This window comes from Ruditapes philippinarum, unplaced genomic scaffold (assembly GCF_026571515.1).
Source record: "Ruditapes philippinarum isolate M1 unplaced genomic scaffold, ASM2657151v2 ctg1479_1_1_1_1, whole genome shotgun sequence".
In the NCBI taxonomy this organism is placed as follows: Eukaryota; Metazoa; Mollusca; class Bivalvia; order Venerida; family Veneridae; genus Ruditapes; species Ruditapes philippinarum.
The window spans coordinates 24,850-52,059 of record NW_026862628.1 but is presented as its reverse complement, the minus strand read 5'-3'; the positions used below and the strand labels follow the sequence as shown (position 1 = coordinate 52,059).

General features: G+C 31.5%; 2 protein-coding genes across 3 annotated transcripts; one reads left to right on the top strand and one right to left on the bottom strand.

Moving 5' to 3' along the window:
* Nucleotides 1–558: 558 nt before the first annotated feature.
* LOC132719616 (WD repeat domain phosphoinositide-interacting protein 3-like) lies at nt 559–17,524 on the bottom strand. Of its 2 annotated transcripts, XM_060703410.1 has the most exons (10): nt 17,370–17,524; nt 15,245–15,421; nt 13,306–13,393; nt 12,634–12,728; nt 11,514–11,704; nt 10,448–10,533; nt 9,996–10,097; nt 7,229–7,350; nt 6,231–6,248; nt 559–3,508 (listed from the first exon to the last, which is right to left on the bottom strand). In XM_060703410.1, exons 1-10 carry the CDS (start codon nt 17,434–17,436, stop codon nt 3,402–3,404), a joined length of 1,053 nt encoding a protein of 350 aa, XP_060559393.1. In that variant the 5' UTR covers nt 17,437–17,524; the 3' UTR covers nt 559–3,401. The 2 variants fall into 2 exon arrangements, with proteins under 2 accessions (XP_060559393.1, XP_060559394.1); XM_060703411.1 differs by lacking the exon at nt 6,231–6,248.
* A 145-nt stretch (nt 17,525–17,669) lies between these two features.
* Nucleotides 17,670–25,469, top strand: LOC132719617 (enoyl-CoA hydratase, mitochondrial-like). The gene is made up of 8 exons (XM_060703412.1): nt 17,670–17,828; nt 19,753–19,944; nt 21,667–21,794; nt 22,147–22,246; nt 22,656–22,760; nt 23,738–23,857; nt 24,334–24,401; nt 24,935–25,469. The coding sequence occupies exons 1-8, from the start codon at nt 17,720–17,722 to the stop codon at nt 24,998–25,000; spliced, it is 888 nt and encodes a 295-aa protein (XP_060559395.1). The 5' UTR covers nt 17,670–17,719; the 3' UTR covers nt 25,001–25,469.
* The last annotated feature ends 1,741 nt before the right edge of the window (nt 25,470–27,210 follow it).

Below are 27,210 nucleotides of genomic sequence, written 5' to 3'. Positions count from 1 at the left end.
CTACAGCTTAACAAATTCTAATTCCTCACCTCCAGATGAAAGCAATAAAAATCAAATTTTTCAATGAGTTTAAGACCTGTTTCACAGTCCATATAGGGCTTTTACATTTAGACTTATAAAAAAACCTGTATTAAGCCAATTTTTTTTTATAGTTTTCTGCAGACAAAGCTGGCCTTTGCCATTAAAACAAACTCAGAATTCAGAAATAATCTCAAAAATCTTTTATCTGTGCATGTTGCATACATAATATGAAAAAAGTTACAATTTTTATGCCCAACTCTGCTAGCCAAGTTAACTGAGCACCGGCTTAATAATTTGACATATTTTAAAAAAATAATTTATTTGAACTGCTTGCTTAACAAAATTTCATTTCATATTTCTTTTACAATTTCTTAATTTTCATACATTCAAGTTTATTTAGAGAAGCTCCATTGAGGTCAAAAAGCCTACGAACATAACATATAATTTGCTTTATATATAGTGACTTGGGCACTGAGAACCAAAAGAAGTATTCAAATATAATACAGAAATATACTATTACTCAATTAAATAAAATCATTTTTGTGCAATTCTCAGTCCCAAGTAAAAGGCATTTAAACACTTTTTATTTTCCTATCATTTCTCACAAATAAAATGATTATTTTGGAGAATGATCTGAAATTCTGCATGTCCAGACCCTTTATCAAATGATATACACATCTTGAAAAAAAAAATTCCATTCATATCATAAAACTTCACTGGAGTCCCTTTACTTTAGCAAGAATCTGGAGGCATAGTGCTTTAAAGGAAACTTAAAGAACTAGTTTATATCAAAAATAATTTGCAACCTTCATAATTCAATATAAAATCAACAACCTTATTAAACAGTGCTATATCAGGTTCATTTAAACATTTATCGACAGTTTCCAAAACAAAATAAACAAAACAAAATGTATAAAACTGGAAACAATGCCTTCACAAAACATGTTCTAAAACAACAAAATTAGTTTTATAAAAGAAATATGGTGTTTTTTTAGGAAATTTCAAAAATTGACCTCAAAAGGTCAAGGTCAGTTAAAGGTCATTCATGTCATAACAGGTATATTTTGTTTGAATTTAAATGCTATAGGTAACAGTAAAGAGACATAGGTTTTAGGTGTATGCAGACGGCCAATCATACAGGAAAAAATATATACATGTATGAGATCTGATCTATTGATCAATGCAGTGGCAAAGCCTTGTTACTTTGATACAATGGCCTACTAATCTCATTTACGTTAAGTAAACAGTCAGGAATAAGCTAAAATAAACCTCATCAAAATAGCCATAGCACTCAGAACTTTTAAACTCGACTTACAACAAAATGCTAGTATCCATCAAATTTTATTTACAATAAATAATCAAATAAAAATTAGATAAAGCACTTGAAATCTAACAAATATTTACATCACATACAAAGTACAATTTCCTTTTTCCAATAACAATGTACATAACTTTTTTTTATAGACTTACAAAACTTGTAATATTTTAGGTTGAGTAATAAATTACTATATACAGAACAACAAATAAATTTCTGCCATCTTTCCTAATATGTCTTGAAACAATTAGAATTTCAGATATTCTGATAAAAATGCTCCCTGACACAGCTTTGACTAAGTTAAAAACACATCGCTTAACTATAAAGAAAATCATAGTATTCTAAGTCTTCATGACCTTTACCCTATTAGCCTTTAACCTCACTTGATGGTACGGGGTCCATGCAAGTTATCTTTATACCATATACCAATAAACAATGCCACTATCGGAATAGAAAGTTAGGGTGACAACTTGAACGGACAAACTGCATATACCGAAATAAAATAACACATTGTCCCTACTGAAATGTAAGTGTGGGTTAATAACTTAACTTAGCACATTATCTTCTTATTTACAAAACAAAATCTGTCTTCGAGTATATTAAGGTTTATTAGTTATCACCTTCAACCTTATTAGGAGCCTTTTGGAAAGAATTTGAACAATCTAAATAAGAATTTCAGAAATCTTAATGAATTACTGATCTTGTGCAGGTAAATAGTATACCTTTCACCCTTAACAAGCTGGAACCAAAACTGACTTAGCCTTTGCCGGGCTCTATACTGTTGGTAGCTCAATTTTTGTATTTTTTTTTTAATATCAAAAGCCCTTAAACAAGAAATAGACTGTTCCAATTTAATAACTGGGCATATTCATTGCTCAAACTCAGGTAAAACACCATCCAAAGAATCAACCGCCTCCTTAACAAAATGATGAAAATGAAAAACAATAAAGATACATGTACAATTATAAGATGCGAAAAAAAACTATATATGTCAAATGCAATATGGATTTTGATTTTAATTCTCTATAAGTTTAGGCAGTCCATTCATTCACAATATCATTGTTAACAATTAAGAATAATTATTGACAATCATACTGATAGAGAATAGTCAATACTGATAACAGATGTAAGTTTGTTAGGAAAATGAAAAAAAAAAAAAAAAAAAAAAAAATCAAATATTAATGGAACAGAACACTTAAAATTTTTTAACCTTCACCTTGCTGGAACAGAAAGTGCTAAGTCTTTGCTACAAGTATAGAACCAGACCAGTCAGTACATCTGTGCCGTCTGACAAGGTTCTATACTCTTAGCTGACAAGCTTCAAATTTTAATATACATATAATCTTAACTGATTATGTACGGTTCCAAAAAGACGGAAGCTGAACAAGCCAATCAAGATATTCAAAAGGGCAAGGGTTTAACACCAGCTGAAAATAGCAGATACTTGCAACAAGTTCCTTGCCAGACCAGCTTATATATACTAGTACATGCAATCTGGCAAGACTTAAGGTTGTTGGTGCCTTCGTTTTCATATTTTTTGAAATTAAAGTGCCTTAAATGATAATGGACAATTCCTTAATTTACAAACACAAAAATATGGCAGACCGAAGGTTAGCTTGTCACAATTTGAATTTGAACATTGCACAATTCTTTAAAGTCTCTTCGTATATCCGTCTTAAAAGTATTTTCTAGAAGAAAAGTTTTTTTCAGAAGACATTTTGTTGAAGAATGTAAAATATTGACAAGTAGTTAATGTAATAGCTTTTTTCTTTTTCAAATTTCCATATTGTAAGTTCTTTGGACCTAAAAGCTTGATTTAATTCTAAAATTAACTTTGGATCAAAGTCAATTTTCATTCTATAATTAAACCTAAAAAATAAACAATTATAATTGTTTATTTCTGTGTCACTAATTTCAGATTTTAGAAATTCTGAGTTCTGGACACCTTAACTCAACAGTATTAATTTATGTTTAAGGTGTGACAAGGCTGTATCCATTATGATGTAATGAATGATGTCACTGTATGGAACTATGCGAGTGTGTTGTCTGTCATCCCTACAGCTAACTATGATCTATCATCCGTCATTTCTAGGAACTGCGAGTATACATCTCGTGTACACTCTCCTTTCTGGTTGAACACAAACTTATAATAACTGCCATCTGCACACACAACTGAAAGAAATAAACAAGTTTCTGTTTTTATTAATGTAAACATTATATCTTCATACAGGTGAGAAACAAATAGTATTTCTTTTTCTGCAGTTCTTGTCAGGTTTTGAGTTACACTGACACTCTAAAAGGTCACATGGCAATTTCCAACTTTACAAGTGGGTGAAAACCTTGCGTGCCCTTCAGTGCATTATTTCATGCAAGAACAGGAAGCTGAGTAGAACCACAGACTGACTTTTACTAACTTACCAGGATAGCTTCCTTGATTGAAATTATTCCAAGTCTCTGGCGGGATTTATCCCTACATCTATGGGGGCAGGCAGTTCGAAGTGAATAACCTAAATTACTCGGCTATGAACGTTTTTGTGCATGCATTAAATAATGTACATACAAGAGAAAAACAAACATTTAAAAAAATTTTTATGCAATATAATATGTACATGACACTGAAAAACAAACATGAAATGCTCTTTATGTAGACAACAAAAGTACAAACAATTAAAAAACAAACAAGCTAATGTGTATGCAATATGAAGGTACATATAACTCAAAAAATAAGGAAGAGCATATATCTTTGTGTTGGCAATTAAGAGAGAACATAAAACTAAAAAAAAAATGAGAGTTTCTCTTCATACATTCTATAAAAAGCCAATATCAACAATTAAAAAGATTAACAAAATTCCTTTGACTTAAATATTAACATCCTCAACTCTGGATATTTTGGCAGCTGCAAAGACTTTAATCTATAGAACAGAAATTTGTATCAAACAAATTTTGGCAAATTGGCCATTAAACATGTACTATTAACCGTAAATCCCCCCCCCCCCCACCCACGCATAAGCAATTATTTAATGTAGCCTTGAAGCTGACTGCCGGTCTAAATTATTAAAAACAAATCTTAAGTTTTGGATTGCTATTATCATGACCCTTTCTTGTCTCAATTGATTTCTGAAACAATTGGGAACTTGGCCTTAATACAATCTTTCACCATGTAAAGTTGAACAGTTAAGGAAGAATTGCTACTCAATCTTGTTTGTTTGCTATTCTGCTTTTTATGCCGATTTCTACTTGTTTGTTCATATATAATTGGCAGTTGGTACACCACACAAGGTTTCCTGGATAACTAACCAGTAATTACAAATTTCTCCACAAGTGACTGACAAATTATCTCACATGATTTCAGAATCAGCAGTGAGAGACAAATGAACATTAGACTCATTGTCAGAGATCAATTGTTACAGAGAAACTTTGCTTCGCCAGAAGATAGAACCAGGAACCCCTCGAGTACCAAGCCAATGATCTCCATATTTAACGTAGTGGGAAAATGCTTGTCTATCGCATTAGAAATATGAAGTAATTTGCCATAGAAATATGAAGTTATCTGCCATAAAGTTAACCTATCTGAATCTGAACATACAAAATAATTATAAGCAAAATATATGCCCGCTGAGGAGAACAGAAAGTAAAAATATTAAACATTTGTTGTGCTTTAAGCAACACAACATCAACATATTTGCAACTTAATACATGAAGTTAAATAATAGTAAAAAGGAAAAATGAAAGCTCAAAAGATTAGAAGTCAGCAAAGAAAACAAAGAGCAAAGTACAGAGCAGAATTCTTGGATGCTACTAGCCTATAATAACCCTCTGAATGATACCTGCAACTATTTGTGCATATCATACTTGTATGAAGCCAGGTAAGGCTGTAGATACAAACTCTATACTGTTTGCTGCTTGATATAGGTATTTTATATGAACATCCCTTCTTATTGCAATGGACAGTTCAAAGTTCCTATTTTACTTAAGATTTTGCTCTTATAAACATGTATGTTGAATTTGAGTAAATGCGAGTACATTTTTGAAAATATAAAATAGTTAAGACATTCAGCAGATATGCACAAATTTGAGATGTAAATTTTTTGTAAACTGCAGAAGCAACCAGCAATTTATCTAGGAAACATTCCCCCGAAACAATATACATTTGTTATATAAAAGTCATATGGGCTTAAAATTCTCCTCACAATTCTGATAATAGCTAGACAAAGAAGAAAATCTATGAAAATAACTAAAATCTTATGTATAAAGTCAAATTTGTTGAGAAAGTAAAATGAAGGTGTATTCCACCAAACTTCAGATTCTTTGGTTCAGTGCCACTAGGTGAATGATAATATATTTATTTCTGTTATCCAAACTAATGTGATACTGGTTAAGTCACTCACAAAGCAGACAGTGATTTGGCGTGATGAAATCAATACATATGAACCTACAATGTCCCTAATAATAGTAGTTTGAAATTTATAGAAAAAGAAATATGACAGCACACGACTATTCTGTGCTCGACAGTAATTAAAGATGCATAACTGTAAAAAGGTAACTCAGAGTTATTGGACCTGTGCCCATGATGTCAGATATTTGTAGAGAACAAATGTGTGAAGTTTCATTCCATTCCCTTCAGTTGTTTTGAAGACATCATCTTGCATGCAAAAACTTAAAGAAAGTATAACAACTATGCCGATGGAGTACAACAGGTTTTCTATTCTTCAAACAGTCAAACTAAAAAGGAATGAAACATTAAACCCCATTTGTAAGATAACTTAGCTAAGATGACTGTCAAAAACTTAAGGTGAAAGATAAGAAATTGCAGAAACAAGTTTAGAGATACATAAAATCAAGAATATAAATGTTTACATTCTAGCCAGAACCTATGACAAAATTCTTTTCTTACCAACTACTGATTTTGTATCTGAAATCGAACATGCCATAACATTATTATTTGAAATTATATATATATATATACCCATTTTCTTCAAAATATTGATACATTTTGATATTTTATTGATGTATTACTTAGGATCAAAACAACCCTATGTCACCAGGATAAATCTAGGCCAGCTTGCACATCCATGCAAGGCTGATTCTGTTCTATATGGGTGGTGGTGTTGATAGTTTTCACTCTGGATCATGGCAGTATGCTACACTGAATTTACCAGAGCACAGTTCAGCCCACACATCATTCCTGGGCAGGCTGTTAAGCAGTTTACCTGTACCAGATTGCCTTCGCATTTTAGCTAGGAATTGAAAACTTCTGTACATGCCAAGGCAGAGGTACAGTGCGCATGACAGTGGAAAAGATTTCATGATCAATTGCAATTAAATTGACCTGCACCATCCAGGAATCGCCTGATTCACAGTCTAATGCTGTACCTATTGAACTAACCGGACGGCTTATGTTCTATGTTGTTGGACGGCTCAAGTTTTGTATTTTACAATTCAATATTTTTTCCAATCAATAACCAATTAAAGTTTGACGGTCCTTCATTTAAAGCTGCATTTTATATATATTTCATAAAAACAACATTTCCTAATAATAAAACGGGTATCCCATTGACTCTAGTTCCAGACTACCAAAATGAGTTTTATAAGTATATAAGTCTGCAAACTCCCTGTGGCAGAATTATAAGTACAAATTCTTTTCCCAGGTTATTGGCATGGTCAGGCTACTATATACTAACATTTCCATGCAATATTTACAAACTCTATACTATTAGCGCTCTAATTTTAGTATGTTGTTAATGAAAGCCCCATAAACACTTAGTGGAAAATTCATAATAAACAAGCAAGTGCAATACACAAAGTCAGCAATTTTAAGGGTTAAGCTGAAAATGGAAAATAAAATTTTTCACTGTATTGAAAGTGGTACAGATTGTATAAAAGCATACATACCTATCACAGAATTACTATCTGACCCAAAGGCACACATACAGTGAGCACCCCCTGGTACCTGGAACTTACAGAAACTCCATTTTGAACTGAAGTATTTAGGTAGGAAACCAGCCCCTGCTAAACTGTAATACAAAACATAAATATGAATTAGTTCAGTTTTAACATACATAATCATTTAGAGTTGATTGTGAAAGAAATTCTTAAGATTTAAATTTAGACAATTTTAGAAATTGGATTTTAAACTTTTAATTTGTACTTTCTACGTAGACAAATACCTTTTTATTAGCATGAACATACAGATTATCAAATTCCTACAAATCAAAAGTATGCAGAGATCTGCCGAGGACGCGATTTTGCGCCATTGGCGCTAAAAAAAAGAGAATGGCGCAGGAAAATCGGCAGCAAAGGGCCATGGGCGCATCTAAAATCTGTGGCAGACTTATAAGAAAACAAAACAGTCTGCTGGTTTATTTAGTCATCCAGTCAAAAGTAGTACCAACAGCAACATTCCCCTGTAATTACGCATATTCTTGAGTTTATCCATTCCCCTATAGCTTTTGTCCATGTTATCTATTTACCGCATTTCTTCTCATAATTCCTTTCCCACACAGATACTCATTTCTACTACGTAAATTTAATCCAATATAACAAACAAATTATACAACTACTTAATATTTAAAATGATTATCGGTAGGAACAATTCAATGGATAATGCACAGTATTAGACATTAGAAGTAAGAACCAGCAATTATGTGAATTAATTTGCATATCAAATTTTTGAGCAGCCATTTAAAAAATATTTTGCCTGCAATTAATATTAGTTAGAAAGTTACCATGTACTAAGGCATAATTTTTAATTATTGGTTAAGTACTGAATCATAAGTGAACCACTTGTCATAAAATATGATTTAAGTTTTATTACCAGGGAAATTCAATTAACTACTTTTAACTTTTTAACAGTTATTAAGGTCAATGTTTACTTATTTGCCCAAGGCCCATACTTTGGTAAAAATGGCCCATCATTTTCAGACCAAGTGGGCCCAGGGCCCAGTACTTTCAAATTTTTGGCAGATCTCTGCAGTATGTATTATTCACTGATAATATACACACATCTTAACATCATAATTGTTCAAACAGTGACACCTGTGATTAAGACCACCTCCAAATAAAGACCATCTTGTAAATAACAAGAGCTGTCTGTAGGACAGCACGCTCGACTATTCTTAGTGCTTGATAGTAAAAGAGCCTTGATAATGATAATTTTTTTAAGTTCACAAAAGGGCAATTTTTTTTTTATAAATTCATGTTATAGGCCTTACAGAGAGTCTAATTATACAGTATTGGCTTGACTATTCGGAAAGTAATGTCACAAGGGTGTTTTATTGAGTATAATAATACTAATTACCTATCAGATTACATAAATTTGACAGACAAGGTACAAAGGCTTGTTATTAAGATGTTTTATCAAGTAAATCACTGCTTTATTATTATGAATGCATAAAATTGTCCCAAAAAAGGCACAAACCCTTCAGTAGTTATTGAGATAACAGCTTACAAACAAAACTTTACCATGAATTTCTAAGTTGCAAAAAGGGGAGAAAAATCAGCCTAAATGCAAGATAGAATTTATGGATCTTTGTCAGTGACCTACAATTATGACCCTAAATGCATATGTGAAGTTTTAAATAAATATCTGTAATAGTTATTGAGATATGTAAAACTTGCATGTAAACATTAACCAAGATACTTAGTAGAAAAGGGGATATGAATCAGCCTTAATGCAAAATAGAGTTATGGAACTTGGTCAGTGACATACAATTATGACCCTCCAATTATGACCCTAAGTGCATGTGTAAAGTTTTAAGTAAATATCTTTGAAGACCTTTAACCTCAACCAAAATTTCTAAAGTTTTCAAAGGGGCAAATAATTCTGCAAAATATTGCAGGCAGAGTTATGCAATTTTTGCAAACTGATGTACATTGGTTACTATAAAAAAAGTATTTTACATTTCAATTGAATATCTCAAGCAATAATTGAGATATTTGACTTTACAAAAAAACTTTAACCAAAAAATTTCTAAAGTTAAAAAGGGGCATAATTCTGTCAATATTGTAGGCAGAGTTATCCAACTTGTCAATCTGATGTACGCTTGTTACTATAAATAAGTATTGTAAGTTTCAATTGAATATCTCAAGCAATAATTGAGATATTTGACTTTACAAAAACTTTAACCAAAATTTCTAAGTTAAAAAGGGGCATAATTCTGTCAATATTGTAGGCAGAGTTATCCAACTTGTCAATCTGATGTACCTTGTTACTATAAATAAGTATTTTAAGTTTCAATTGAATATCTCAAGTAATAATTGAGATATTTGACTTTACAAAAAACTTTAACCAAAATTTCTAAGTTAAAAAGGGGCATAATTCTGTCAATATTGTAGGCAGAGTTATCCAACTTGTCAATCTGATGTACCTTGTTACTATAAATAAGTATTGTAAGTTTCAATTGAATATCTCAAGTAATAATTGAGATATTTGACTTTACAAAAAACTTTAACCAACGCAGACGCCGACGCGGACGCCGGGGCGACTACAATAGCTCTCATATTCTTCCAATAGTCGAGCTAAAAACTGCTCTTCGTCAAACCTTCATTGATAAAAATACAACAGAGTTAACCTTGAATAAAGACCACCTGTCTATAAATGCCATGTATGGTCTCTCCTTCAGATGGCCTTTATTCACATGTTTGACTGTATATTGTTTACCTTGACTGTTTGTTCTTTTTTGCATCTTCTGTTGAAAATATATGAACAGTTCCATGATCACTGGACACACACAGTAGCGTGGAATCCTGATTAAAATTTATACTGAAAAATAAAAAGAATCAAATCATTTAAAATCTGGAAATAAAACACATTTACTACATTTCAAAATGGGTACAGAATTCATGCACATTAAAAGAAATGTATTTTTTAGTTTTGGAAGATATGATATATGCATACATGTAAGTATGTTTACAAGTTACACTAACTTTAAAGATGGGAGGATTTTACCTATACAGGGTGTGTTTCAAACTCATAAAGAAATACACACAGTATGCCAGGAAATCAATTTCCTAACACAACTGTAATAGTTCTTATTTATAGAATCTAAGGAGAGCTAGTTTAGTGATTTCTCATACTTTATAACCTTTTAAACTTTTAAATTACAAACTTACCAATAAATATTTGCATGATTAGCTCCCCTTCTCAACTCATGGAGCTGCTGACCATTACTAGTGTCAAATACTCGAATTAATGTGCCCTGAAAATACAGCCAAACTTATTGCGAAATATGCTAAAAATAGTAAATTACATGCATATAAACATATTTGTATTTTTCTTAAATGAATGGCAAAAATACTATTGCAGTCTTGACTTTTATAAAGCTGGAACAAAAACTTCAAAGGCTTTGCTACCAAAACAGAGCCTTGGTTTACATAAAATGCCTTCATCATGTTTTCATACAGACAAAGTTTGTGACATCATTTCCTTTTTTGAAAGTAGGGTGTAATGATACATTAGCCACATCATATGATATGTAATGAGACACTAAATTGATGATACAATAAATATTTAAAAGCAGAGCGCAACCAGATTATTTTACAGTTAATGCAAACAGGATTTTAGTTACTACCTGTAAACGGAGACATTTTTCATGCCAAAAAGAATATTTTCCTCATCTAAGATACATAAACTTCCCGATTGCTGATCTGGATTTATGTTGTTGATTTTCTTTGAAAATGTATTTTTATTACAAAGGAATTCCTTTCAGTTACTTATACAAGACAATATGAATATAAACTAATAAAGACAGTCACTATAAGTAGCAACTATTATTTATTTAATATGAGTTCAGTAGTTTCTCTAAAATTAGATTTTTTACGGTGCATTTTTCCCAATTCCATACTTTTTATGATGCATTTTTCCCAATGCCTCCAGTAAGTAGCAATCCCAAATATTGGCCAAAATGTTGCTAAAAAAAATGGGAAGTTAAAAACACATTAACTATTACTAGTACTTTTCTAGGTATGTTTGACATATTTTTTAATGAAGCGATTTAAGAGTACCTGAAAATGCATTTTTTTTTACAGTTGTCTCCCTTGATCCTTATTTTAGACATTACTCTGCCATACCATAAAACCTATGGTTTCTGCTTAACTTTTTAACCAAACATGGACTTGACAATTTTGCTAAATCATTCATTAAGATTCCATTACACGCTTAATATGAAACACTTCTCACCTTTTCTGATGACGTTGCAATTCTTGTTCCCTGAAGATTGAGAGCCATACAGCTTAAAGAGGCCTCGTGCGCGTCTATATCTAAAGGTGATTTCTCCGTGTTTGCTAGATCTACTACTTGTACATGACCCATTTTACGGCCAGGGAATGTGAGCAGGGAGTTATTACTGTTTGGACACATGACACATAAACCTGAAAAATTAAAGGGAAAATTTTCATTTTTAATCTTTCCTACTTTTCAATTCAATATTATAGTCAAAATAAAGACTAGAATTGTTTTATTATGAAATCCTCAGTTTTCAATATTTCAATGTCTTACTTCATGTAAAAACAAAAATTGATACATTCCTGGTTTTTCAAATATTATAGTATTGAAAAATCAAACAAATTTAGATGCTGATATGATTCTATAGATTTTCCAAATATTGGAGAAGTAAGTTTGCTTTATGTAACTACTCCTTTATTAAAGAAATTCTTGGTCAAATGGAGTATAAATTATGTCTTATATCTATATATCATGTTAATACTATGCTCTATAACATTTAACCTGCTGACTTTCTTAAATGGACTTGTCCAGCTTCCATTTTGGAACTGCCCATTATTTTTGGGGATCTCAAGATAAAAATTTGAAGTAAGCCAAAAGTATAGAGCCTGGTCAGACTGCATGGACGTGCAGGCTGGCCTGGTTCTATACTGGTGGCACTTTCGGTTCCTGCAGTGAAAAGTTTAAAGAGACTCAATTTTAGCTTTTTTTACTAAACAACCAAAAACTTTTTCCCAAACATTTTTAGTTTTTAAATTTGGGGTTTTTGGCTCAACTTGTATGCATATTTACTCCATCACCTTTTTTCCGGACTAACAACTTTTATTGTGCAAAATCACCCAAAAATAAAAAGCATTACAATGCTTGTCACTCAGATAGGACTAAGATTTGCACAAAAAAATTGATATTCAATTTAATTCTGAGTATACTTCTTTATTATTCTTTGCAGAGTTTTCCATTTTTAAGGTTTTCACTTAATCTTTGTAAGATTTTCAAATTTTATTTTTTTAGCCTTTTTGACCTCAGTGAAGCTCCTTTAAATGTTGCCTGTTATAGTTAAATTCAGTAGAAAATTTACCTCTAGTATTCTGACAGGTTTCAAACACATGTAGCTGTTGAGGATTTTGTGTAAATGTATAAACTTTGATCATTGTATCTAGCACCACTACAATTCTGAAACATAGCAAATAAAATCACCATAGCAACAGAAAAATTAAGAACAACTTCACAAGTTACTGGTTTCACAAATTTAAATGTTAGAATATATAATAAAACCTTCAGTGTTCAATGCGCATAATATATATATCAAGGTGAACCAAAATCTACCGAGTATGTCAGTATATAATGACCCTATTTTGCTGTGTACATAAATACTGTACCTTATGCTATTGATTTTAAATAAATCTCTTTTTTGCCCCCGTTATTTGGGAAATCAAAATTGTGGCTTTTATAAAAAAAAATACCATTTTTATGATTAAAAAGCTTCAACTGAATTTGTGAACAGATGCCATTTTTTCACATTTCGTTGGTGGTCTTTGTCACAAGTTCCACTGTAGCTTCATATATAAAACACTAGTATCTCTATTCTTTCTTTTATATTTTATGGAAAGAAAACATTACAGACAACTGTTTTAAAGTGACAGCGACTCTGTTAAGATCATATGGTGGATTTCAAGCATAACAGGTGGAGGGCGCCATCGACTCACTAGTGTTTTCAATAATAAAAACCCGAATCTTGAATCCTATGTACCTGTCTCTCCTTAATCTAACACTTTTGACTTCAGTAGAGAACTCCAGCTCTATAACATGTTTCTTCTTTAAATCATCCCAAACCATCACTAAAATAATATAAAGATACAAATATTGGTGAAAGACAAATGTTTGACAATATGTAATATTCTAGATGTTTGTTTGTTTTGTAGGAATTAAAGTCACATCGACACAAGTCATATGGTGACTTTCCAGCTTTACTGGTATTGGAAGACCTCAGGTGCCCCTTTGTGCATTATTTCAGGTGCTTTCATAAGCTAGCTGGATGACTTCCTCACATTAAAGAATTGAAAATCCCTGATAGGATTCGAACCCACAGAGGTGAGGTGAAAGTGATTTGATGTCAGAGACCATAATCACTCAGCCAAAGAGGCCAAATTTTCTAGAAATAATGTAAGTTGAGATAAAATAAACTTAAATAGTAATATGACCAAACAAAATTAATAAGGAACAAGCATAGCGTTATTCAAAATGGCAATGCTAGCATTCATATTAATCATGTAAACTTTGCCATCCTCAACAAATTTAAGGAAGGAACTAAATTAGTTATACAGTAACTTAACCTTTACCTTAATTGACTTTTTGATTTCTTAAAACAACAGAGGTCAACTGTCTTCTTCATAGGTCATTTATATACCCTATGATGTTTGTAAAATGTATATCCTTTAAATCTTCAATTATTGAACAAAAGTGCAGAGGTTTCATGAAATAGGAAGACATAACGGGAAACCGAAGGACATTTATATAAAATTTACTTGTACATTTCCTTCATCTCTTCCAAAGTGCATATACATTGTAAAGTTAATGCTTTTGGACAAGAGTTCATAGTGGCATACATATTTTATGAAAAAGATCAGACTTAGTCACTACAGTTAAATATATCTTCCATTAAAATATTTCTATTACACTGTAAAATCATTTTATAAATAATTGTCAAGATTATCAAGTGTTTATTACTGAACATACAATTTATATGTGTCAAGTGGCTTATCTGTAGAAATGATGAATCAAGATCATACATTACATAAAAATTTATGTTTTAAAATGGAGAAAAAATTTTAAGGAGCAGGGTTTGCCATAAAAAATTTAAAGACAGGGGGTTAAAAAATGGGCTTTTCCCAAACTTTTAGATTTTGGGGGCTTTTTTAAAGTTTTTACTATTGGGGGCCCCATATCCCAAAAAATGAATGTAGCAAAAGGGAAAACCATATTAAAGATTTTTTGTTCATTTCCTTTTTTGTAAATAGGGATCTTTTCACAAAAAATAAAATAAAGAGCTTTTAAACTTGGTTTTCTTGGGAATTTAAAAAACCAAAAAATACAGAAGATCAAATTTTGTTAACACAAAAAGTTACCAAATAACCATTAAAGAAAGAAACTTTTAAAATGGTATGCAAGTGTTAAAGGGGGTGGGGTAAATAGGGAGATTATTTTTTCACTTAAGAAAACCCCAAAATTAAGATAAAAAATTTTCAATCAAAACAAATTGCTACAAAACATAAATAATATTAAAAATAATTTCCCATTTATTTTGGGAAAATTTTTTATGCCCGGGCAAAAAATGTTTTTAGACAATTCTTGGCTAAGAATCAAACCTCTGACCTCTAAAATCAAGTGGGCATTATTGGCTAAAGACAATAAAGTGCTAAAATGCTTGCTGCCAAAATACTTGACAAAAATTTATATGAAATAGTCTTACACATATTTTTTTGTTTTTATAGTGGCATGGGAAACATTTGGAGCTATTTTACTAGATGGTGTAGCAAATGACTGAAGTGGAAAGTTACAGTGTGTTCATTGATCAGGCTGAAAAGTAAGTACTTAGGCTTTCATTGCTGAGCAGAGTATAAAGATTAACTTATGACACTATCCAAATACATTACAAGGGTATAATGATCTGAATAATTTTTAAAATATACCTTTGTTTGGAGGGTATCTTGGATTCTTTCCACCACCTACCAAAGCTAGGTAATTACATCTGAACAACATTTCAATATGACCAATACCCCCATCTGTAAAATCCTGTCTTTCTTTCTCCTTCAATGGGTCAGAATTATACACTCTAAAGCCAGTCTCCATACCACATGCAAAACATCCTAAAATAATGCAGATAAAAGTAAATATATGATTTTGTTACATTTCCAGCTATATTTAGGAAATTGAATAAAGGCTAAAGAAATAATTCTTTCTAAAACATATAAATGAAACTCTTCAAACTTGTTTACTCCAGACCTTGATTTCATGAAAAATTATTGATAAAATTGCCAATTTGGGAATTAAAAAAACTGGTTTAAGATCAGACTTTTTTTGTAAAGCACGATTTCAAAGAAAATTTCCATTGGGAAAGCCTTTTATATGCTTCTGTTATGTAAGGTGAAAACTCAATGTCAGGTGAGGATAAGGATGGTGTCAGCAGTCCAACTGTCTTTGAGATAAACTAGTTTAGAAACTACAAGAAATGATCTTAAAAAGTTCCTACAATAAAAAAAACCTGAGCTATCGTGCACATTGCCCTATGAATATGTTCAGGGCAATGTTAAGAACAATATTTTATGACATCTTTCACCATAATACATGTAGTTCATGAAGTAAGTCTAACAAGTAAGTCTAACATAACATCTTTGTAAGAAATACATTCAGTGTTTATAATTAATGAAATGTTTGTGACAGCTACTGCTTTTCCAGGTTCTCATTGTAAGATTTGACCTCAGTCCACTTACAAGCTTCAGACAAAAAATTAACTACAGTAGATCTAACTATTTTTAAACCATATGATTTAAGTACAAAATATGCCATGGCCAATTGGCCGTGCTCTGCCTATGAGAATGCTTGATTTACCTCCATTTTCTGGAACAGTTAATTCCCGTACCTTCCCAGATTTTTAACATTATCATCCGAAACCTATAAAGGCCGGAAGACATGGTGTCCAAATTCAATGGCATATTCCCATTTTCCCAGATACTATGGGAACTCTATTCAAGACATGTGAACAAGTCACAACAGTATGCAAAATTTAAAAAAAACTGACTAAGGGTTTGCAAAATAAAATGAACCATGCTGTATACAACGAATCCGTGTCAGCTCGGCCCTAAAACATACTCGGCCCCCGAGTCAGCTTGGCCCTATTCCAACTCGGCACGGGTCAACTCGGCCAACTTTTAAAAATGGGTAAATGACATCAAAGGACTCCTATTGTCACGGGCTATTATTATCAATCAATGTGTATACTGTTAAAGATACCGATTAATTAGGTGATAATTATGATTGACTCATTCATTCAAATTTGATTAGTGACCACCTGAAATTAATTAGAAGCTTATGCTATTAAGTAAACACGTTTTTGTTTCATATTTTTTTGAAAATTACTTTACAAACAAAATGCATCTAAGGAAACACATGTTTATTATATCCATATTCACAGGCACAAGTATCGGACCTGGGAAGAAAAAATATGAAGTTATTTTATCAATCTGTTCATATTTTTTCTTCCCAGGTTCGATAATCGTGCCTGTGTCTATATTAATTTTATCGAATCTGCAAGACAAATAAATAACTTTTTTTTCTAAATATACTTTATTTCAGCAGAGGTACAATGTATAATTATATTATAATAATAATAATTATATAATAATAATAAGATATTTCTTATTATTCATTTACCTTAACAAAATGCAAAGCAAAGTAATTACGTTATAGGCCTATATATTTTTGTAATGTGGGCTGAGTTGACCCGTGCCGAGTTGGTATAGGGCCGAGTTGACTCTTTTCCTATACAACTGCATATGAATAAGGGGAGTGACTCATACAACTCCCAGGTGTTTGTTTCTTATCTTGCTCTTCTGTTAAACCCTGGATAATTTACAAAAAGGTGTATCGAATAAAAAAAAGATAAAAATTGGTTGTAAATGAATGTTTGTAAGAAGAAATATTAATGATGTAAAATTTTTCAAAGTTATTGCAGAAAATGAACTAGGCTCACTTTTTGACAATTTGTCAAAAGTAAAAACACTGAAAGGTAGTTCACATGAATGTCATTTATTTCACCTTGGTCCTGATTCCATCCTGCATATAATAGACCATTTCCATAGGTGTTTGTGCTGCTTAAATTCATTACGCATTTGTAAAAATTCACGCCTCCTTTTTGATAAACATTCGAGTTTACTTCAGTCCAACTTTCACTTCCGGGTTAAAGATTTTTTGAATAGTCTCTAAATAGGTTAAATTCATCAAGAGAATTTTTACTCCAATTGACATAAAAATAATTCAAAAAATACAAATAACAAATATTTAAAACTTTTTAAAAGGATTTAGTTAATATTTGTTTTTTATTCTCTCAAAAGTCTTTGAATAACTTATTTATTTGATTCAATTATTTTGGTACGGATACTTTAATCATGGCTGCCACGAACTTTAGCCGTTGTATTTTAAGTCGTATTTTGCTAAATAATGGTAGAAATAACGTATTTAAATACACGACAGCTCATGCAAGATGTATGTCAACACGTAAGTTTTATTAAATTTACATTGTCATAAGATGACATTTCATGACATTTGGTTTATTCATTATTTTCTGACATGCAGACAAGGTCGCAGGTATTCTGGGTGCAGGTCAAAACGTACACAATGGAATTGTGTCATGATTTTGTTGGATAGAAAATTGTGACAACATTCATAAACTAATCAGAATGCATCACATGCAAGTTAAACCCGAAATAAAATTATAATATGTATAATCAACAGATAAATACTTGAAATTTTGCAGTATAAATGGAAATCAAAGAATACTCTGGCACCTTGTTATACATTGCCTTGTTGTATTGTATACCATACCCTTTAGACTATATGTATGCACATTAATAATGTGTCTGTTCAACTATAATTTACTGTAAACTCTTGTTCATTGTCAAAAGAAGAAGGGTTTAAAAAGGGCTCAGTCCTTCCTTCAGAGCCCAGAATCATCCTACAGGTACATGTATCCTACAGGCGTGCTAGGCAAGTACAATAAACAATGTTATAAGGACACCCATGGATGCAGAAGGTGTGAAAACATGCACAGCTTAGTTTTAGTCAGCTCTATAGTTCATTTGGACTTGTTATAAGTTAAAAAACTAGAATTCAAAGTCGGACATGGAGGGATTGAGTAATTACATTTAATAATTTCCATAATTTTGACCTGTGTTGGTGCTACTTCAAATCCAATAATAATATGAAATAAGGTGCTACCTATGTCGCGGAAAGCTCTTATGTAAACCAGATCTTTCTTGACATAAAACGAATAATTTGGTGGTGTTCAGCCTATCATCGGAGCGCTCGGAATATTCCGAAAATCACCGAACGTAACGGGGGACCTCTGCGCATCCGTCGGCGTTTGGAAAATCCCGTCCGCCATTTTGGTAATCTCTAATCACATCGTGTTTTAACGTTATTTTTAATGTACTAATTTCTCAAAAAGGATATGTTAAAGTAACTTTTTATATTTATAATCGTAACTATAATTCTTATCAATGAAATGCAGCTTTATTTTCTGAGTTTGTACATCATTCTTTCACCGGAAGTGTTACTTAGAATGCGTCTGCTAGCAATAGTCTGAATCATGTGGACGCTCATTAAAAGCGCTCTGATATCTATATTTAGCTCAAAAGGATTTCAAAATGGCGGCGCCCAGTTAACTAAGGATTTTTTCACAGCTCATTAGGTATAGGATATATATTTTTTTGAAATTTTCATTTAGTTTGAATTTGATTTCATTTGAATTGATACGCGTCATACATGTTATCTAAGAGCGCTACAGCCCTCGCGGGGCCTTTGGCCCCGCTCGGACTTTCCGCGTAATAATAATAAAATCGCAATTTGAGGTCTTGGAACCTAACTTTATTTTTATTACATGGTGCCAGTAACATGTCTTTCTCTTTACTGTTGATATGACATCTGGTCTTTTCATAAGGAAATCTGTCAACACATTACCAAGTAAGGACATTAGCTGTTACATTTCATTATCTTTAGAACATGTGTCCAACATTAATTTTATACGGGCAAGTATTAAATTTATACTGCGGACATTCAAGTAAAATTTTCTGTCCAACTTGTCTGTATATAACTGGAAATAATCAAATTTCCTCATGGGTCATTCTACTAAGGTATTGTCCAAAATGTGGCACATCTTGTCAGAATGTTAAATAAACAAAGTAGCATCGGTTTAATGTCTTGGATATATATTTATTCATAAATGATAATAAAATATGTGAACCCTATAAATTTAATTAATCATCTTGAATTACTAAAATTCAAGATCAGAGAAAAAAGTTAATTTGATTTATCATTTTTAAATGATCATTATGTTTAGTTTAAATGTGTGAAGTCTTAGTCTTTTTATTTTGACAATAGATTTGATATATTTTTATACAAAAAGCTCTTATCTTTTTTACAGAAGGAGAATTTATAATCACAGAAAAGAAAGGTGCAAAACAAAATGTTGGTTTTATCCAGTTAAATAGAAGGAAGGCGTTGAATGCACTATGTGATGGATTGATGAGGGAAGTAGAGGATGCAATCGACAAATTTGAAGCTGATGACAGTATTGGATGCATTGTTCTCACAGGCGGGGAAAAGGCATTTGCTGGTACACAGTTTTTGAATACATAGTTTATATAGATTGTTGAAATAAACTTGATTAGCCTGTGCTAGTGGCCACCTAAGCTACATGTTAAATAGACAAATGAACAACTTTTTGTGATGTTATGCTTGTAAGGGAACTGAACATGTAATGAAGCCCTTCTATCAATTGTTAAAATGAAAATTGTCAAGGCAAAACATGGAAAAACATAATTTCGTCACAGGAACCAGTATAGCATTTATTAGCTCGAGTATTCAAAGAATAGGGAGAGCTATTGTACTCACCCAGTGAGTGTCATTGTCGGCATAACACATTGGTTAAGTTTTTTGTGTACAAGTTGATATTTCCAGAACTACCGAAGGGAATGGGTTGAAACTTAAAACATTTATTTGAGAGCATAATAGGTCACCATCCAAGTCTCACAACAGCTGTTGATATGACATTATTTTACTGATATGACATTATTTTACAGCTGTTGATATGACATTATATTACAGCTGTTGATAGGACATTATTTTACAGCTGGTGATATGACATTATTTTACAGCTGTGATATGACATTATTTTACAGCTAGTGATATGGCATTATTTTACAGTAGTCAAAATAAATTTACGTGCCAAAGCTTCATTCTGAGATATTTTCGTTCTGGGGCAGAATCTCGCTAGAGGCGAGATATTGCCCAGACACGAAAATAGCACAATATCTCGTCGCGCAGTACAATTAGTTGGACTATATTTTACAGCTGGCGATATGACATTGTTTTACAGCTGGTGATATGACATTATTTTATCAGTGATTTTTCTCACTTAATTGAGAAGATGCATTAGCCTCTTGTTCTTGGGGGAAAATATCGCTCAAATTGCTAATTTGGGAAGAAAAAAAGCTGGTTTAAGTTCAGATCTTTGGGAAAACTGCATGATTTTAAAGAAAATTCCAATTGGGAAGAGGCCTTTTATGGCAGTCTGTTATATAAGCAGGAAAATCACTATTTTATTACTCTTGATATGACATTATTTTACAGCTGATGATATGGCATTATTTTACAGCTGGTGATATGACATTATTTTACAGCTGTGATATGACATTATTTTACAGCTGTTGATATGACATTATTTTACAGCTGGTGATATGACATTATTTTACAGCTGTTGATATGACATTATTTTACAGCTGGTGATATGGCATTATTTTACAGCTGTTGATATGACATTATTTTACAGCTGGTGATATGACATTATTTTACAGCTGTGATATGACATTATTTTACAGCTGGTGATATGACATTATTTTACAGCTGGTGATATGACATTATTTTACAGCTGGTGCTATGACTTTATTTTACAGCTGGTGATATGACATTATTTTTACAGCTGGTGATATGACATTATTTTACAGCAATGATATGACATTATTTTACAGCTGGTGATATGACATTGTTTTACAGCTGTTGATATGACATTATTTTACAGCTGGTGATATGGTATTATTTTACAGCTAGTGATATAATTATATGACATTATTTGAAAGCTGATGTTATGACATTATTTTACAGCTGTTGTTATGACATTATTGTTCAGCTGGTGATATGGCATTATTTTACTTCTGTTGATATAAAATTATTTTACAGCTGGTGATATGACATTATTTTACAGCTGTCGATATGACATTATTTTACCGCTGGTGATATGACATTATTTTACAGCTGGTGATATGACTTTATTTTACAGCTGGTGCAGACATTAAGGAGATGAAGGACAGAGAGTTCTCTCAAGTGTTTAAAGGAAATTTTCTCTCATACTGGAACAGGCTGGCAGCCTGTAACAAGCCTGTTATTGCAGCTGTGAATGGATTTGCTGTAAATATTGTTTCATTTTGTTACAAACTTCCTCTTCTCTAAAATGTATCCGCAATCTTAAAATCCTCGTTAATATGTTTATTTAAAACCAGTTCATATCAAAATGATGAGTTTTGCTTTCAAAAGCCTGTGCCTAAGGGGGCATGAACAAGAGCTTGCAGTCACAACTAGAAATAATGAACACATCCCGGAATTAAACCCAATCACACAGTTTAACTCCCAATTTCACTTCAGACGTGTAATGTAGCTGATTTGTGTTTGCTGTTCTCAAATCTTAAAAGAATATTAAACCTTCTTAAAGTTTTACCATTTGTTTTCAAGTGTGTTATTGTTAGTTACTGATATATTTCAGTTAGGAGGTGGTTGTGAAATTGCAATGATGTGCGATATCATATACGCAGGAGAAAATGCCCAGTTTGGACAGCCAGAAATTACCATAGGAACCATACCAGGTGAGATTATTTTATACAATAAGATAGAAATATTTGTAAATCACTATGAGATAGGTCTATATTTTAGTAACTGTGTATTCTGACAGAAAACTCTAGTTTTTACATATAGATTATTAAAGGTTTCTGAAATTTTAGTTATTAGATAGACGAATGTTAGTAAAATTTTAGTTATTAGATAGACGAATGTAAGTAAAATTTTAGTTATTATATATAGACAATGTTTGTAAAATTTTGGTTATTAGATAGACAAATATTAGTAAAATTTTGGTTATAAGATAGTTGAATGTTAGTAAAATTGTACAGTTGTTTCAACAGTTGGTCAACCTTTGTGACTATAGCATACACATGGAAAATTTACATGATTCTTGAGTGCTTTAAAATAATAACAAGATTTGTATATACATTTCAGGTGCCGGAGGTACTCAGAGATTGTGTAAAGCTATAGGAAAATCCAAGGCAATGGAAATGGTACTTACTGGTAACAGAATTAACGCACAAGAAGCTGAAAAAGCAGGTACAACACTTTACAATATATATGTGGCTTATAACTTATTAAAGTTGGCAGAAATTGGTTGTCTCCCCCTAATTTACAAAGAAAAAGAATAATATTGTCCTATTGGCTTAATATTGTGATATTTATATACATGATTCAGTTTTGACTGTTTACCAAGTTTGTTCAAATGATTCATGATAAATTTCAAATTACAGCCATTTCGGGCTGGTTGACTTTTCTTTTAAGTCTGTTAAGAAAACCTTAACAGCACATTCAGCCTGTCTCAAAAATGAATGAATTTTCTTTTTATTAGAAAATGTAAACATCTGCTTTATGATAATGAATTTACGGGATGTAAAATGCTAATCACCTGAAGGAAACATCATTGAATGTGAAATAATTTGTAATAAAGGTTGCAAAATGTAAACAAAGTGGTATTTTGACTTTCATACAAAATCATTACAACTATAGATGCAAAAGAAGGAAAAGATGACCAAAGAGAAATGATTTTGAAACTGTAACACAACACCAAAAATGAAAAGCTTTTTTTTTAAACAAAATATATATAATATTTTCAATGGCCTTTAATAAATATCATTATATATGAATTATTAAGAAATGAGTACCACTGAAGTGGTTGAGCACTTACTATTTGCACTTTTGGTCTTCATCTCACCTGAAAGTCCATTCTAGTTTGCAAGGAGAAACTATATTCAGCTATCATCATTAGACCTGTGGTTCTACTTAGTTGTCCCCTCCTACCTTAAGTAAAGCATTGAGGGACATTTCAGGTCCTCCTTCTTTAGTAAAACTGTTAGATTACGAAGTTAGAACAATCAAAACTAAAAAGATAGTCAATCTTATATTCATGGAAAGTATTGTTAACTCAGTAAGCTGATAAAAAATTAAAAATAATACATTCTGTTTATATGCATGAGACATACAGTTTTGTCTTATTTTATTACCGTAACTGAACTATTGCTGTTTCTCTCCTACAGGACTAGTTAGTAAAGTGTTCCCAGTTGACCAAGTTGTTGATGAGGCTATAAAAACAGCTGAACAAATTGCCGGTTTCTCTAAAGTCACTACTGCTATGTGTAAAGAAGCTGTCAATTCAGGTAAATTTTCCTCTATTTGAGTAAGTATTTGATATAAGTAATCTCTAGTATGTAGCCGATGGTGTCTACTTAATAAAGCTGGTACAATGACCATCTTTGCATAATGTCACAGCATTTACATATAAAGTTGTAGACATTAGGCAAGATTTACCAAAAAGATGCTGGAGCATCTGACATGATAAGCACATTTTTAGCTGTAAAACGTGTAATTTTTTGGTGTGTGACAGAACAGGTGGAAAGGTTATTAATGTTTTTATCTGAGTTCTGTCTCAAATCCCAAGATTTTTATTAGTCAGTGGACATTCTGGTGTAAAAATCTCTTAAAACTTTTCCAAATTATAATGAATATTAGTTATTGAAGTAGTTTTTAAGGACTTTTAAGAATTGATAACATTTATTTTCACAGTATCATTTTATGTTACATGTTTATATGCAAGTTCATTTAAATTTGCTTAAATGTTGCATATTTTTTCCAGCCTATGAGATGTCCCTTTCAGAAGGTTTACATTTTGAAAAGAGACTTTTCCACGCAACTTTTGCAACAGTAAGTTTTCAAATATTTTTTTCGCATGAATGGGGATATTTGCAAGGTATTTAAGGTTGATATCTCAATTTTTTTACCTTCACTATATTGATTGTGTTTTGCAATTTATTTTGCTTTCTTATGTCATACAAGAACTCTGCAAGTCGGATGTGTCACTTTGTGGACAGTATAGCTGACACTTATGCAGCCGACAAAAGTAACCCCTATATGTTGCCTTTTTCAAGGCGACACAAAAATTGGTGATATCTCTGTTATTTATTTATGGATTTGATTTATACTTTGGCAAAAACCTTCCTCAACATATCTGATCATTTTGTTTCTTGTCTGAAAGAGGAATCCAGTAAATTTACTACAGCGAACATCACTTCTGTGGTTCAGGTGTTCATTTCCAGTGGAGAAAATGGTCAATGTGCTCCATTTTGTAACAGTTGTGGAGGCCGCCATCTTTGTTTCTAAAAATTAAAAATCTTCCAAGGTCTGTGATAATTGATAATTACTGATAATATCATGTTCTTTTTTGTGTGTTTTTACAGAAAGACAGAAAAGAAGGCATGACAGCATTTTTGGAGAAGAGAAAACCAGACTTTACTGATAGCTAAACACTGAACATTTTGCCATTTTAATGACTGATGATGATATATTAACCAGATAAATTTTTGTGATATATGCTGAAGAAATTTGAGTGAAATATAAATGATATTATACTGTGTAGTTGTGTCAGGGTAATAACATATTATATGTCAAAACATTGTCTTTGTGAGCAAAGGGAGACAATCCTATCAGTGATACAGAATGCCAGTGAGAAACAGTGTATCAGTGAAAATATAATTATATATTTTAACAGTGAGAATCTGATTTAATTCTATGGTTTTATTAAAGTAGAAGTCAGGCCAGAAGTACTGTACTTGTCAATATGTTTTTGATACATTTGTTTTATTGTACTGACTTTGTTAGAATATCATTAGACTTTGTAAAAATACATTTTGATTGTGATTTGTTATAATTATGACTTAATTTGCTGGTTTGATGAGCATAATAATCAATTTGACAAAATACTGTTTTAATAAATTGAATATGCAATAGTTATTTTTTTTTAATATTGAACTGTTCCTTAAAATATTCCATGTTTTAAAATACACATTATTTGCAGCAGAATAATTTGGTAGAAAATATTCTGATGTAATTACATTCAAGAACAAGAGCTCTAGTAGCCTATAAACTTTGCAAATGTAGACACAGTTCCCATAGACGGTTTCATAAACTCACTCAAAGACACCATTAAACTTCTTCAATTTAGTAAAATCAAATGACAACTAAATGATACAATAAAACTTGCAAGAGATTCACACCCAAAAATAGTGATTGTATAGTGATTAGAAAATTTTTGAAAAAAATCGTGCTCTGATGACACCAATTTTTTTTGAAACTTTGATATTTTCTGCCTTTGGCATCAATGTTTTGCCTTCAACGGTGTTAGTTTATGCGTAATTTATTTTATTTCCATTGTGTAGTAAGCTATAAAGCTTATAGAAACATTAAAATCAGTTCATGGAACTTACCAGTACTTAGAAATGAGTGTAAAGTTTCTTGCTCATGGAAACGAAGGCTTACCCTCCGATAGGGGTCTGAACCTATGCGGCCCAGCAATCCTTAGATTACTAGTCCAACCTGTTAACCACTGAGCCATGCTACCACTTATAATGTCCATCTAAGACATAGTTACAGTGAAATGCTATAGAAGTAGTAATTTTTTATTTTGTGAGTGAGGTTTTAACTGCCATTTGACAAAACATAATCCCCACATTAGGACATAGAATTTTGAATAATCAGTTGACCCCTCACTGCATCAAGTTTATCTGAAAACTGTAAGAATAACATAACAACTTGATAGCAAAAATATAAAACTTTTAATGATGGAAAATCTGTGTAACAAGAAATAATTTGCAAAATAAAAGAATTATTAAAAAAAATAATAAAGATACCAAGAAATATACAAAATGGAATGTGATGTAAAAGAATACTAAATACAACATTTAAAAAGTAGTAAACTAAATATAAATGGCACACAATATATGTACAAGATCTATTCGAAAATAAAGCGTATGTAATATAAAAATCAATTTAACATTTTAATATAAAGGCAAAACTACTGTTTTTAAAATGTACAGTGCCACTTCTGCTGAGACCAAGAGCAGACCTGGGGTGATCAATAATGGAGGATATTGAATGAGTGTAAGTTTAATACTGAATTTATTGAACGAGTTGAATCAAATTATATTATGCGAGCCTTTGGCAAAGCATAATGATATTTTATTCAATAAATTCAGTAATGAACTTACACTAATTTAATATTCTATTTATCACATACCAAAAATAAAGACCGTTTGAAGAAAAAAAAGAACCAGTTTTCATTGACGCTCCTATAGTATAATGCTAACATTTTGCGCATGGTCATGCTATGTTTATATAACGCAAATGACATCGCATCAAAATAGGGTTGTGCTTTAATCGCAATCATTTGATTTTTTTTAAAGATTGAATGATTACACTTTTGATTTTTTTTAAAGATTGAATGATTACACTTTTATCATCATGTAATTGATTAGCTTGTCCAAAATTGATTATATAATTGTAATTTAATCAATTACAGTTTAAATTCAGTCAGTAATTATGATAACAATTTGATTGACATTGATTACTATCAGATTTAACAGGAAACTTTTTAAATTCAAAGGATGCCTTTATTTCACATGATACAGTTTAACTTTTGTTTTACAGTTATACATTGAATATAATCAATTTTCAATCA

Bases quoted from the DNA above. Each gene is read 5' to 3' on its own strand.
- LOC132719617 (XM_060703412.1), top strand. From the start codon at position 17,720: ATGGCTGCCACGAACTTTAGCCGTTGTATTTTAAGTCGTATTTTGCTA. The intron at 21,795-22,146 runs GTAAATATTGTT...GATATATTTCAG, and splicing joins CAGCTGTGAATGGATTTGCT to TTAGGAGGTGGTTGTGAAAT. The intron at 22,761-23,737 runs GTACAACACTTT...TCTCTCCTACAG, and splicing joins ACAAGAAGCTGAAAAAGCAG to GACTAGTTAGTAAAGTGTTC.
- LOC132719616 (XM_060703410.1), bottom strand. From the start codon at position 17,436: ATGAATTTAAGCAGCACAAACACCTATGGAAATGGTCTATTATATGCA. The intron at 12,729-13,305 runs GTACATAGGATT...GCTATGTTTCAG, and splicing joins GTTAGATTAAGGAGAGACAG to AATTGTAGTGGTGCTAGATA. The intron at 7,351-9,995 runs GTAAACAATATA...TTTGTATTACAG, and splicing joins AAAAAGAACAAACAGTCAAG to TTTAGCAGGGGCTGGTTTCC.